Genomic DNA, 14,467 nt, shown 5'->3' on the forward strand with positions numbered 1-14,467 from the left:
TTCTTTGCTGCACTCCTCTTTCCCAAGAGATGGAGGGATGGAGATCACTGCAATCACATTTTCCAGCATTGGCTATATTTGAAAGAACTACACTTGAGAAGGTACCATGTTTGCACACCCACGCTGCAGCAGAGAACCCCAGAATGGGGTACTAAAAATAAACACCCCTACCCAAATACACACACAGGTGCACACATGCACACACATACATCCTCTCAGTCCATCAGTGCGCTGTAACTGTAAACTGAGCTTCGGGGGTTAGAGCCACAGCTCAGATGCTGAAAGTAAACCTTTGGCAAAAAAAAAAAAAAAAAAAAAAGGAAAAAACCCCAGAGTTTTCCAACTCCTCTTTCCTTCCAGAGAGAAGGGGCATGGAGATGGGAGTGGAGGTGAGAAGACACAGGGCCACAGGGCCACTACACTGCCCAATTCCAGCAGCCCCAGTTCCACTGAATCATGTGACCGATGGCCCTTTGAGTTGTGCAGTGCTCAGCTGTAAGATGCAGCCCTGAGAGGGGTTCCCACAAGTAATAATGAACAGGAAAAGAAATGCCACTTCTACGCTCTATCATCAGTTGCCCTGACTTTCAAGGGTGTTTGTGGAACATTATAATGGGGTCTGGCAGAGGCGCTGGCTTTAAGAGGCAAGGCTGTTTTTGTCCTTGCCCTGAGGTGGATGACAGGTGGTAAGTTAGCTGCCTAAACTTGACCCCATTTCATTTACTCCGCCAGGAAGCTCCGCAAGAGTAGAGGACGTGGCCTGGGCAGGGAGGGTCACAGGACCTAGAGGCTCTAGCCAGTCAGCCTCAGGTAGGTTGCAGTGAGACCCGACCAACGTCCAATGGCTTTAAAAGCTTTAGGCTAGGTCAGACAGCACTTCCCTGGGGCTCACGCTGTATGTCCCACTGGACAAGGTTATGCAGTGGAGAAACTTAGTAAGCAGAGAGGCAGGCTAGCGTGGACATGGACACGTGTGCGAGCACGCACACACATATCACACACACATCCACATAGAGGCTTACACCCCTAGAACCTAGAGAAGCCACTACTAGGAGAACTCCCTTGGTACTCAGCACAGGGAGCAAGAGCTGGTGCTGAAAGAGAGAAGCTGTATGTGTCTGCGATTTGGAACTTATACATAATCCTTGGCTCTAATGTCCCAAGGCTCTTTTCTATGTATGGCTTGAGCTTAAAGGTCCAAGTTGGAACTCTAATTCTCTCACAGGAAGGCTATCTAGGCTCTCAGAGGCAAGCCTCCCTCTCACTCTCCCCATTAAGAGCCCCAGTAACCATTCCCACCCAGCCTAGAGCCTGACTCTGTGAAAACTGGAAGGAGGCAGATTGACCTGATGGTCAGGAAAGCTCTGGCCCTGCAGCCCAGATGTAATGGGTGACCAAGACCGTCTCCTCTCTCTCAGGCTGAGGCACTGAGGTTGCAGGAGACAGGACTGAGAGCCAGCAGTGGCATCCTGACCCAGAAGGAGAAAGCAAGGAACAGATACATACACGCGTGTGCATGCACACACACGCACACACATCCGAGGGTTGACAGACTGACACACACAGACGTGATGACAACCAGAAGCTGGGACTCCACACACTGAATGCAGGACTTTAGGGGGGGCAGAGAGGGAAGATGCTGGGGCACAGAGGCAAGGGCAAGAAGTCCCTCCAAATGGGAGTGGAGCGCCAACCACCCTGCCTTGCCCCAAACACCTGCCTCCAGGGCCATGGCAAGAGTCCAGTCCATTAAGTGCAGCGTGCAATACTAGCGCTTGGAGTCTCCTGTCCTCATCAATGAAGCGGTGTGGACGGGCTAGCAGTCACCTGGCAGGAGGCCTCGACTCCTGGCAGGCTAGTTGTATCGACCCTTGATCATTGTGTTCAACAAGGGCCCCACCTGTGAAGAGACATGAGGAGCCAGTCAGAACTGCCTGTCCCCTAGCCCTGGAGCCAGACATGGTGTGTCTGGAGGCATTCTATGTCCAGCCAAGGCAGGGACAAGGCTTTCATTCAATCTTATAAACCCACTAACCTACTCTCTTCCTGGAGAATATTCCAGGACATTGCCCTCTCCTCTGGGTCCATCCTGTATTACCTTCCCTCTCACAGTACCCTATAAATAGGACCAAACTGACAGACAGAAGGTCAGAGGAGCCAACAATCCCCCAAAACCCAAGAGTGCCTGCATGTTTCTTAAATGAGCTTTAAGAAGGTTAAATGCCTCTGTATCCTGAACCGGTCACCTGCAATCGGGGCTGGTGCCACCTCCCAATCCCACAGGTCCTCTGGATGCTGAGGCTACCCACAGGAAGAAGGCAAGAGCATTACAAATATCTCCCCTGGGTACCCAATGGGCCACTGGCACACCTGTGTGGGAAGCAGGTCTCAACATTACCTAGAGCAGCCTTGGCACAGCTGGGAGAGCATGAGGAGATGCTTTACTGCTCGCTTCCCATTCCAGAAGAATCCCCTCAGGGGTCCCCAGCTGGCACACAAGCCCCATGGGGAACATTACCACTAGCATGGAACAGATTATAATTGATCCACCAGTCAAGCCCAGCTCTCACCAGAAAACAAAGATTTTCTGAACACGCCCATAACCTCTATGGAGAGAAAGGACACCAGATACTGAAACAGAGCTATGGAAAATGTGACACCAATCCTGACTTTCCCTGATCACTCTGCCCACTGGGCCACAGGAGTGCCACCTTGGGGCAGCCACATACCTCTTGTGGGTTCCCCAAGGCCTCTCCAAGCATCTTCTCAATGTTTCTCATTATGGCCACTTTCTGATGGGCTTTGAGAGGATATTCAATTCTCTTAGGGGTGGGGGCCCCCTGTAAAGGAAGCAGCAGCTCAGGAAATGCCTTTAGCAGCAGGCTTCAGTGTAACCCACCATTTTAGCGCCTTCACCCCTTCTAAGAAACCCAGTTCAATCCCATCCCTCTCCATCTTCCCAAAGACCTGGGAATCACTTTCAGAGAGAGCCAACCTCCCCACCCTGCCCCCAACTCATTTATTACACCTACCTCACCCCAATCCCACCTGGGGGAAAAAACCCATATTCACCTTATACCAGAAGTTCACAGTGATGGTAATCCCCCCATTTAGTAATGACTCTATGTGATGCCACCTGCAAGAAAATAGACATGCTCCTGTTTGCCACCAATATTCTTTAGAGGGAGGGAGGGAAAACTAGGTAAAGTCCGGCTAAAGCAAATAACAAGGACATTATCTTTACACTCATCCTGTCAAACACACCCGGGACCAGAGGCAGTGGTGTTCAGTTCAGTCTCCAAATAAAAAGAACCAAGAACAGTTTCTCCAGCCTCAACCCTCTGGGATCCCTTTGGACCTGACGAATTGTCATCTTGTCCTAGAGACTGGGTTGCCATTTCCCCCATGTTCAGTACGCTCACATCTGGATATGCCAACCTTTCTGTAGATCACATAAGACCAATCTTGCCACAACTCAGAAAGGACACAGATACAGCTTTCCGGGGAATGGGAAAGAAAGCTCCCAAGAAGCCCCCAGTCCTAGTCCCCTCCTCACCAGTACATTGGGATATAAAGAACATCACCAGGGCCAACCACTGTTTCATAACCAACCACGTTCTGGAAATTGGGGAACCTCTCGTAGTCAGGATTGTCAAAGTCCACCTGAGAGGTTCAAGAGAAAGAAAAAAAAAATCAGTCAATCACCAAATCTTTATTAATAACTGTGATGTGCTAGTTTGGTAGTGATAAAAAGATGGCTTTAAGAAAAAAAGATGTGTTTAGAATTTATATCCAGCAGAAGATACCACATGTTTATTAAACATACACACTCTCTCTCAGAGGATAGTACAAGACAGGCCATGCTTGAAGATTAAGTGATGAAGAATCCTGGGCCTCAGTGCTCCTAAGGTCAGAAGCCAATCATTGCAGCCTGCAGGTCAGAAAACCTACTCACGGCCTGCAGATATGAGGAATGAAGATGCATCCTTCAACCAAATCTTCTGAAACCTTCTCCCACACACATATTCCTGCCAGCAAGACCTCCTACAGGAAGTGGGTAGGCAGTTTTCTCAAGAAAGGAGAGGACCTCTCTGGTTGGCCATAAAGTCAACCATATACTTCTTACAGATCCAGGAAAGACAGTAAATGACATATGACAATTCTGTTCGCCCTTCTCCTTATCAAAAAGTAGCAGCATCCATGACAACAGAAAACAATTATTAAATCCAATGGAGATATACACATTCAAACAGGGTAACCAGAGTCCACCAGAATCAGTGATGGGATCTGCCCTCCAGAATTAGCTCAACAGAACTGTACATCCTTATAAACATCTGGAGACCCCACAAGGGCCTGGAATATGTACGCTACACTTTAAATTACCCTGAGTTTATCCACAGTGAAGGAGAAAGACATGCCAACCTTGGCTCCCAAAGGAGTTCTCTACCCTCCTCAGACCACACAAGCTCACCTGGCTCTGTCTGTCACATGGGTGATGAACAGGATATGGGTACAGGCACTCGAACTGATCCGGAGGGAATAAAATGCACCGCTTGTAGCCTTTTATCTGAGCAAAGAAGTTCTGCTGCTCATCATAGTGAGCAGGTGTCACATTTCCTGTAGGAGGAAAGACATTTTCTTATTCAGAGCAGTGTCTCTATTGCATAGGCTAGAACACAAGGCCCAATGCTGGAGAGAAACCCAGCCTGCCCTCTCAGCTAAGGGTTCCCAATCAAAATTTCAAGCAGAATCAGGGAGATTGCAATTACAACTCTCAGCAAATTAGGTGTTACACTTTCAGTGGGCAATAAGTTGTTCAGAGACCATCTCTGGCTAAGGGTTCATCATCAACTGGAGCGAAGCAAACTTTCATACATGATGCTTCTGCCAGCAGCAGCACATCAAGATAATATTCGTAAGTCTGGCAAGGTAATAGACCATGTATACTTGTGCTCTTCTTGACTATGGCAAGAATTAAAGGGTAGCAAAACAAGAGTAACAAACAACTGAACTGACTGGTATCAACAGTTCATGCATAATCTTCCACGGGGTTAGTCATTTTAAGTTGTATAACTATATACCTGCTTTGAGTAGCTTTTCTGGAGCTCAAAGATTCTCAACCTTTGTCTCACTTCGACACATCTGTGGGATGCAACACTTCTTAGAGCAACACTGAGGCTGTTAATTCTCATGGGAGCATGGGGAGAGCGTAGCAGATTCCTGAAGCGTTGTATAATTCGAATAAAGCCAATTATTTAAAATACCAACGTGCATTAGTGCTGCCCTAGTGTATGTATGCTCCACCTACTCTTTATAACTGGGACCTCATCTGTTGTTTATTCTTTGCACAATCCCTGAGAGCTGAGGGGCCCTCTGCAGGGCATGGAATTTAAAAAACATCCCCTGGGTCTGCCTGAGTGGGCCAAGACAGCCGCCTTCTTAAATGCGGAGAGTCCATGTGCACCCTCGAAGGAGATCTGCTCTCTCATCTACCTGAGGGATCCGCTTCTGTGCACTCTACCAAAGGACAGGAAGGCAAAAGAAAAACTTATAGCTAAGTAGGTCGGAACTAGTCCTGGCAGGTTAATCAAGAGCTGATTTCAAAGGAGACAGGGTAGGGGTGCAATCCATAAGCTGCATTGCTAGAAATCTTGATTAATACTGGCAGCAAAGGATCCAAAACTGAAGAAAGGACAATCTAAGGAGAAGAGACTTCAGAACCCAGTGGTGAATGAAAACAAATAACTACTCTGCTTCCTTGTTTAATGCAATTTATTTACCATTCACTAAGTACCTACTATGGGCCTGGCCTTGAGCAAGTGCCAGAAATAAAAATAAGAATGAGACAATGACCCTGGCCAGTAAGCAGCTCTCCTTCTTTTCACTGGCGTTCAAAGGTCTCTCCTCTCATTCAAACGAAAAAGAAAGAAAGAAACAAAGAACATAGTCACATATTTGCTTGCATATGCATAAAATCCTCTAGTGGGATACACAAGCAACTAATGACATGTGGTGCCTCCAGGGAGGGCTATCGGGAGGCTGGGAAATAGGAGTAGAAGACAGATTTATCATTACACATCTATTTATACCTTTTGAATTTAACTCCATAAATACATTAACATTCAAAAGATAAAGTTCAATTTATACTGAAAAAACACACTTTCCTCTTCTACTGGAATAAATATCTTCTGAATACAGACAGATCCAATAGATAAGAACAGTTATTTCAGGACAATCCCTAACACCTGAGTATACACGCTCATGCGGCAACCAAGGAAGGAGAAAAGAGAACTAATTTTAGAGTGCATGAAACTAGCTTAATCACTTTACATACATTAACTCGTTTGATCTTCATAGCTGTTTATAAGATATTTCACAGAAGAGGAGACTGAGATTTAAAAAGTTAGGTGACTCGTTCAAAGTCATAAAGCAAATGAGTGGTGAAGACAAGCCTGGAAATCAGGTTTGTATGACTCCAAGCTATGCTGCTTTCTGAAAGATTTCTTACCTTCCATGCCAATGAGCAGCAGGTTGGATGTCAGCTGTCCCCAGCCACGCTTTCCCTGTTGCTTATTAATCCAGTTCCAGTTAAAACCCAAGAAGTCCATGACGATCTTCCGGCCCACGGTGTCATTGAGTGTTTGCTGCAGATACAACCTATGTTCCCCAAGAATAAAATCCCATTAGTGCACATACACAGTCTCTTGGCATGGCCTCCCCACATCTGGAAATCCAAATCCACACTGGCACCTCCCATAGAGACCAGCTGCAGCCATGCAAATCTTTTTTTTTTTTTTAAACATATTTTTTTCAAGGTTTTATTTATTTATTTGACAGAGATAGAGACAGCCAGCGAGAGAGGGAACACAAGCAGGGGGAGTGGGAGAGGAAGAAGCAGGCTCATAGCGGAGGAGCCTGATGTGGGGCTCGATCCCAGAACGCTGGGATCACGCCCTGAGCCAAAGGCAAAAGCTTAACCGCTGTGCCATCCAGGCGCCCCGCAGCCATGCAAATCTTAACCAAGATAGATTCTCACAGAACTGAATCCTTGCCTGTCCTTCTTTGAGCTCTGTTCAACACTAAAGTTGCTATTTTAAAGAAAAGATTCTTTTTTTCTTTTAATGTAAACTCTATACCCAATGTGAGGTTTGAACTCACAACCCCGAGATCAAGAGATGCATGCTCTACCAACTGAGCCAGCCAGGTGCCCCTAAAAGAAGTGATTCTTAACCTTTTCTGGGTCACAGCATAAATCTAAGAATCCAAGGAACGTTTCCATAAAAATGTACATACACACAGAACTTTCATACAATTTCATAGATTCCTCAACACCTACTCAGAGTCTAAAATGATTAATCAGCGTTTCTCTAGAGACCCTCAGAGCCTCAGACATCCTCTTTGGCCCTTGATGGCCATTATGACAGATCGTATTACCGTTCACCAAGATCTAGCTCCCCACCCCCTGTGGGAGAGTTAATTCTCCTGTATCCCCTTGAAGCCAAGCTTGCTTATTTAACTTGCTTTGACCAATGATATACCTACAAAAATGACTTGTGTTGCTTCCAAACTGTAATTTGAAGAACCAGTACTCACTACCACCATATCTCTTTCCCTCTGCTAATCAACTCTAAGGTTTCAGATTGTAGCTGCTGGATCCCAAAATGAAAAAGACGACGTAAGAGCAGAGCCTCCATGTGACCTACGACAGACATGCAGCATGACTGTTGTTGTTATAAACCTAAATAAACCTTTGTTGTTTCAAGTCCCTGCCTCTGGCTTGAAATCTAGTTTACCTTAACTAATTCAGCCACCTCTCTGTAGCAGCCTTCTACAACTGAAAGCCTCATCAGGCTTTCTGAAGACCCAGGGCTCCTAATATACCGAGGAAGATCAGAAATTACTTAAGGACCGTAAAAACCCAAACACTTGCTCAAGTCCCATAATGGATACGAATAAAGGGACAAACATGAAGACAAAATATAAAAGCAGCCCTGTTCTAGTCTCAAGAATGTTACTTCACATGGCTCAAAGGTATCTCAGTGCCTAGAATCAGGATGTTTACAGAAACATTAACTAGAAATCTTGTTAAGTTGTAAACACCAGCTACCTTTTGGGGGAAAAGGAACCCTCAAGACTCGAATGCAACCTGTGGGTTCTCCCCAGAAATTATAAAATATTCATACAAAAATTTTGTCAAGTAATTTTGAAAGAAGCAGAACACTCACCAAACATGAATCCAAACAACTCCTATTACATCTGAACAGTAAATGGTCAAAAGAGCTCAAAGAATCATAGAATTCCTGGGATCACAACAACCTGTACAATTCCAAAGTGGAATTGGCTGGTGGTAAAGTAAGCTGGTAGGGCAAAACTTGTGCATAGGAAAAAAATTTTCCTTGAATCATGCATAAAGACTACATTCATAGCTTATACTTAGCGAGGCAAACTGCTCTCCCTATGGGAGGTAAGAAACTTAAAGTGATTGAGGAACCAGGACTCATGTCTTATCTCATGCTCCTTCTAGTGCAAATGTTCATACAATGGAATTACATTCCACCAGCACCATTTAAATCAACCTCTCTCTCTCTCAACATTGGGGGTGTGTAGATGTCTGCACATACACATGTACATGCTATGTTAAATCTGAGGAAACTCAAGCAGAAGATGACTTACACCAGTCTTTGTAAGACACAAGAACCGATCAATCGCAGTTGAGACCCTGGATACTCTTTTTGGTCAAAGTTCTAGCACTATGATAACCACTAAGTGTCAGGAAGACACACAAACACAAAAAAGGTATTTCAAATCCATTCACTCAGCCGTATGCTGCTAGTAGAGTCAGGAAAAGAACTGAGGCAGGAGACTAAAGAGAAGCCCAGGGTTGGACACCAAGTGTGAGATGGAGATGGTCATTCACCATGAAGTACTCAGTGAAAGCAATTCCCCAGAAGCAATGTTATAGTGCAGAACTGAAAGCTGTCTGGGACCTACCGAAGAGGCTGTCCTCACATATAAGGATAAAAGCACAGAGAAAAAGTCACTTCTGAGTGTGTCTTGTGTTTGCTATCTCTAGTACAATGTGGAAATCCCTATCAACCAAGTCTGATCTCCCCTAATCTAAAGGACCCTGACATCCTTCGTCCCAGAATAACAATCTATAAAACTTTTTAGCTTTAATTGTCCCCAGCAAGCATAATATTTTAGGACACAGGGTGCAAACTGGAACTCTCAGGGCTAAATCCAATGACAGTCAGGTTTTTTTGGCACCCTGCAACATTTTTAAAAATTTGAATTAGCTGCCTACATTTAAAGGTCAAAAAATGTTTAAATAAAAATTCTAATTTCTGGCTTCTCTTGAAAATAAGAGTATGTGGCAACCTTGGGACTGCACTCCTAAATGGAAACAAGAGTCAAGTAATGACTTCTCACTCTGAACAGGGGATATGCTTTCGACTTCATTGAGTTTTCACCCAAACAACTTCTCTCATTTTGTTCACCTACCTGACCCTTCTAGGCAACTCTATCACTTTGTGAAGAAAACAAAGAACAACAGAGTCACAATTCAAGTCTAATTATTCTCTCATCTCTCAAGCTAGAGAACTCGTCCAACTCCTCCATATGCTCAAACAATTACAAGAAAGGAAAATGGATGCCCTAGATTCAATGGGAAGACATGATCTGGGAACTTACCTCTCTTCCCCTCCTTGCTGCTGTATATCCTGCAGTTTCTCAACAAACTCATGAAATTTCATTTCCTCCCTGTTGGACCTGGGCTTAAAGTTCTGGAAATTAGCCATCTTCTTCTCATCATAGTACAAGAACTTGTGGGTGCTGGCACTGTACACAGAGAAGTCTCCGTTGCCAATGTTCTCCTGCAGGTATTCAAGGTCCCATTTCAGAGCAGGATACACAAGATTTGTGTCTGTCAGCACCACAGGCTCCTAAGTGAAAACAACAAGTGAAAAAAAAACAAATGAAGTCATCCCAAGGAGCCGGTGGATTCCTGTCCCATGACTTCAACAACTTCCCTACTTCTGAATATTTTCTCCTGTGAACAAGCACGAACTCCTTAAGTCCCATTTCTCCTCACCTCCCTCTCCATCTTCCCTTAGGCCCTGGTCCACAGCCCTGCCAGACCCCAACTTGCATCACCATTCGCCTTTGACCTCTCCTCTCAACCTGGTCCCTCCTCCCTTCCCCTTCAGACGGGGCCCCGCCTCCTACCTCATTCTCGATAAGCTCCTCCGCCCGGGGGTCGCTCTGACTCAAACGCGGGATGGGCCGGGTCGGGAAGCTATAACTACGCAGTTGGGACTCATCCCAGGCGAGGCCAGGCGCTTCGGCCTCTTCTCGGGTTTCTCCAGAACCAGAGGCCACAGCCTCCGTCGCTGTCGCCGCCATCTCCTTCGCTACAAACGGCCCCACCGGAACCGGAAGCTCCGCCTTTTCCGGATAAAACACAACGGAAACCATAGAGATGGACTGCGCGCGAGAGCGGTCCAGAGACACAAAGAACGCGGAACCGGGGCGTAAGCGAGCTCCTCCTAATGGTGAGCTACAGTTTTACACCCTAAGCTCCGCCCGTGAGGACTTGGGGCCCAGAGGTTAGATCTACTGAATCATCTGGTTAACAAATACACCAAATATCATTGCTGCGTCAGTGTGCCCAAGCCTACACAAGAAGCGGAGAAGGAGGCCAGTTTAGCGGGGCATTAAACTATACAGTCATGGACGGGGAGAGAAGCAAACTCTTGACCTACCTAAGAAATCAGAAGGAAAAGCAATTGTCAGATTGATAGATGTTGGGCAAAGGTTGCTCTGAAGGCCTCGACAAAAGATATATGGGGAGTTGAATTCTTTTAAAATCAAAGATGGTTTTCTGTTTTTAGCATCATTTTATTTCTCTGGCTGTGTTACCATCCTTCCTACTTAAAGATGTTTCTGCCATGGGACCAAGGTTATGATTAATGGCCAACCACGAGCGCCTCACATTTTCAAACAATTTGTATTCGTTATAAAAGGCCTTCTCAATTACTTCTGCTGTTATTTAGGCAGTTTTTATGGCCGGCTATGGGAGGCCAAATTCTAAGATGGATCCAAAGATTTCCATCCCATGGTATACATGCACTATAGGTCTCCCCCCTTGAATAAGAGCAGGTCTTCTAAATATGGTAGGGTATTACTCCAGCGATGAGGTTATGTTATATAGCAAAAAATGTAATTAAGGTTCCTAATCAGTTCACTTTGAGTTCATCAAAAGGGAAATTGATCCTAGGTGGGCCTGACCTAATAACTCTGGCTCTTTAAATCTGGGTCTAGAGGTCAGTGACAGAAGTCAGAAAGATTTGAAGCTAAAGAAGTTCTCCTGTTGACTTTGAAGGAGCACTGCTATGGGGTAGAGAACGGCAGGTAGGCTCTAGAAGCTGAAAAAGGCTTCTGGTTGACAGCCAGCAAGAAAGCAGCAGGGACCTCAATCCTACAACTACAAGGAACTGAATTTTGCCAACAACCACTGAGCTTGGAAAAAGACACAGAGCTTCAGATGAGGATAGCAGCCCACAAAAATACCTTAATTTCAGCATGGTGAGACCCTGAGCTGAGAGCCAGCTAAACTTTGCCTGGACTCCTGACTCATGGAAAATGTGAGATAATCAATTGGTGTTGTTTGGAGCTGCTAAATTTATGATAATTTGTTATGCAGCAATAAAAAACTAATACACTAGCTTAACTATATAATTATGCTACCTAGTAACTATGTTACACCAAACTGATAATGGGATCACCTCTGTGGAGGGTTTGGAGTTGTGGGTGCCAACCAAGGCTTTAGTTTTATCTGCGATGTTTGGATTTTTACAAGAATATATTAATATGTAACATTGGGAATTAGAAATAAATTAGAACAAGAATATTTAAATTACTAAAATCAAGAATGAAAGAAGGGTCATTACTACTGACTTTACAAAAATAAAAAGGAGTGCAAGGGAACACTATATACAATTGTATGCCAAAAAAATTAGATAACCTGAATGAAATGTACAAATTCCTAGAAAGGCACATATTTAAGAAGAAATAGAAAAGCTGAATAGACTTACAAGTAAAGAGATTAAATTAGGAATCAAAAACCTTCCACAAAGAAAAGCCCAGGACCAAACGGATTCACTGATAAATCTTACCAAACATTTTAGAAGGTATTAACACCAATCCTTTACAAACTCTTCCAAAAAATAGAAGAGAGAACAATCCCCAACTATGAGAAAAGCATTATCCTGATACCAAAGATATCACAAGAAAAAGGGACTATAGACCAATATTCCTTATGAATACAGATGCAAAAATCTCCAACAAAATACTAGGAAACCAAATCCAGTGCCATATTAAAAAGGATTATATACCATGACCAGGTAGGATTTATTCTGGAAATGCAAGGTTAGTTCAGCATCTGAAAATTAACCATATTAGTAGAAGAAAAAAATAACCACATGATCATCTCAATAGACAAAGAAAGCTTTTGACAAATTCCAACACCTTTCAGGATAAAAACGGGGTCCCAAAGGACACCATCAAGAAAGCAAAAATATAATCCATAGAATAGGACAAAATATTTACAAAGTATATAGCTGGTAAGTGACTTGGACCTAGAATGTATAAAGAATTCTTACAACTAAGCAATAAAAAGTCAACCCAATTAAGAGTGGATGAAAGACTTGAGTAGACATTTCTCCAAAGAAGATATACCATGGCCAATAAGTACATGAAAAGATGCTCAACATCTTTAGTCATCAGGGTAATGTAAATCAAAACCACAATGAAATACCAGTCACAGCCACTAGAATGACTATAATAAAAAAAGACAGCAACAAGTGTTGTCAAGAATGTGGAAAAATTGGAACCCTCATATGCTGCTAGTGGGAATGTAAAATGGTGCAGCTTCTTTGAAAAATAGTTTTATAGTTCTGCAAAAAGTCAAACATACAGTTATCCTATGATCCAGCAATTCTTTCTCTTCTTTTTCTTTCTTTCTTTCTTTCTTTCTTTCTTTCTTTCTTTCTTTCTTTCTTTCTTTATTTCTTCTTTCCTTCTTTCTTTTTCTTTCTCCAGCTATTCTACTGCTATGTATATACTGAAGAGAATTGAAAACATATAGCCACACAAAAAGTTATACAAGAATGTTCACAATGGCATTATTTATAATAACCCCAAAGTGGAAATAATCCAAATGCCTATCAACTGATGAGTGTATAAACAAAAAGTTGAATACCAATATAACAATATTATTTAGCCATAAAAAGGAATGAAGAACTGACACATGCTAAAACATGGACAAACCTTAAAAATATTACACTAAGTGAAGTAAGTCAGACACAAAAACGTACATATTGCATGATTGCATTTGTATGAAATGTCCAGAATAGGCAAATCCATACAGACAGACAGTAGATTAGTGATTGCCAGGGTCTAGGGGTAGGGGAAATACACTAAGAGGGACAGGGGTTTTTTTGGAGGTAATGGAAATGATTTAGAATTAGTGAAGATAACTGCACAACTTTGTAAATATACTAAAAATCACTTTATTGTACACTTTAAAGGGATGAATTTTATGCTATGTGAATTATATCTTGATAATAGTAAATAAATTAGACCAACACCGTTTCTTAACCCAAATTAGATCAGGGCTTGCTATTGATTGAATGCAGATATCGTACGATTATTTTGAACATCAACTAGTGATGCTTTTTACAAGAGGGCAAGTTGCTGTGAAGTAGTCCTCCCCCAAATTTATATGCCAAGTAGTATATGTAATTTTTATTGCTTTAATATATATTTGAGAAGGTCTGTAATGATGGATTCTGCACCAAAACAGTCATCACCCTAAAAGTTGCTGGAAATATGTGTACACTTATATTGTGTAAATTATGCAAATCCTGTTTGTGTAAAAGTGAAAACATATTCATATGCAAACATGATAATATCCCCCATTCTTCTTTAAGCTAGTGTTTGTTAACTGTGGTCCAGCTTGAAATCTTTGCAAGTCCGAGCCAATCTGAGGCTTTAGCCAGTCTGGGAAGAGCTGCTTTAGGTCTAGGACTGGATTCACATTTGTTGGGTTCAGGTGACTGGGGCATTCAAATATAAATACAGAGTAAAACTGAGGAACGAATTTGGGGCGATTTGTGTGTTGCATCATCCCTCTATGTGAAGGAGATCAACCAATTTGCAGAACAGAACCAGAGCAAGAAGACCAACGGCTGAATTTGAAGAACGATCACGTTTGGGTATGAAAAGAGGAAGTGCCAGTGAAGGAGAGGAAAAAGGGAAGCAGGGTCAGAGAAGAGATTAAGACAGGTTCGGTTCATTTGACTTGTACTGCACCTGGGGGAGGTAAGTTAGCCGTCCACCTGAGACGCTCGGGTCTGTGTCCCCACTATCCTTGGAAGTGTCTAAGTCAGATGACGAAGAAGGGGACACA

General features: G+C 43.4%; 1 protein-coding gene across 1 annotated transcript; it reads right to left on the reverse strand.

Annotated features, from left to right (window-relative positions):
- Positions 1-285: 285 nt before the first annotated feature.
- HIF1AN (hypoxia inducible factor 1 subunit alpha inhibitor) lies at positions 286-10,443 on the reverse strand. Its single transcript, XM_045802880.2, has 8 exons — positions 10,225-10,443; positions 9,691-9,941; positions 6,509-6,657; positions 4,472-4,617; positions 3,557-3,663; positions 3,073-3,136; positions 2,730-2,840; positions 286-1,900 (listed from the first exon to the last, which is right to left on the reverse strand). Exons 1-8 carry the CDS (start codon positions 10,399-10,401, stop codon positions 1,856-1,858), a joined length of 1,050 nt encoding a protein of 349 aa, XP_045658836.1. The 5' UTR covers positions 10,402-10,443; the 3' UTR covers positions 286-1,855.
- Positions 10,444-14,467: the final 4,024 nt, after the last annotated feature.

Source organism: Ursus americanus, chromosome 6, assembly GCF_024610735.1.
Source record: "Ursus americanus isolate L20-20 chromosome 6, mUrsAme1.1.p, whole genome shotgun sequence".
NCBI lineage: Eukaryota > Metazoa > Chordata > Mammalia > Carnivora > Ursidae > Ursus > Ursus americanus.

What these genes read in the sequence shown, in the direction of transcription:
- HIF1AN (XM_045802880.2), bottom strand. Translation starts at nt 10,401, where the DNA reads ATGGCGGCGACAGCGACGGAGGCTGTGGCCTCTGGTTCTGGAGAAACC. An exon ending in CAGCAAGGAGGGGAAGAGAG is followed by an intron (nt 6,658 to 9,690) that starts GTAAGTTCCCAG and finishes TGGGGAACATAG; the next exon opens with GTTGTATCTGCAGCAAACAC. An exon ending in GCTGCTCATTGGCATGGAAG is followed by an intron (nt 4,618 to 6,508) that starts GTAAGAAATCTT and finishes TTCCTCCTACAG; the next exon opens with GAAATGTGACACCTGCTCAC.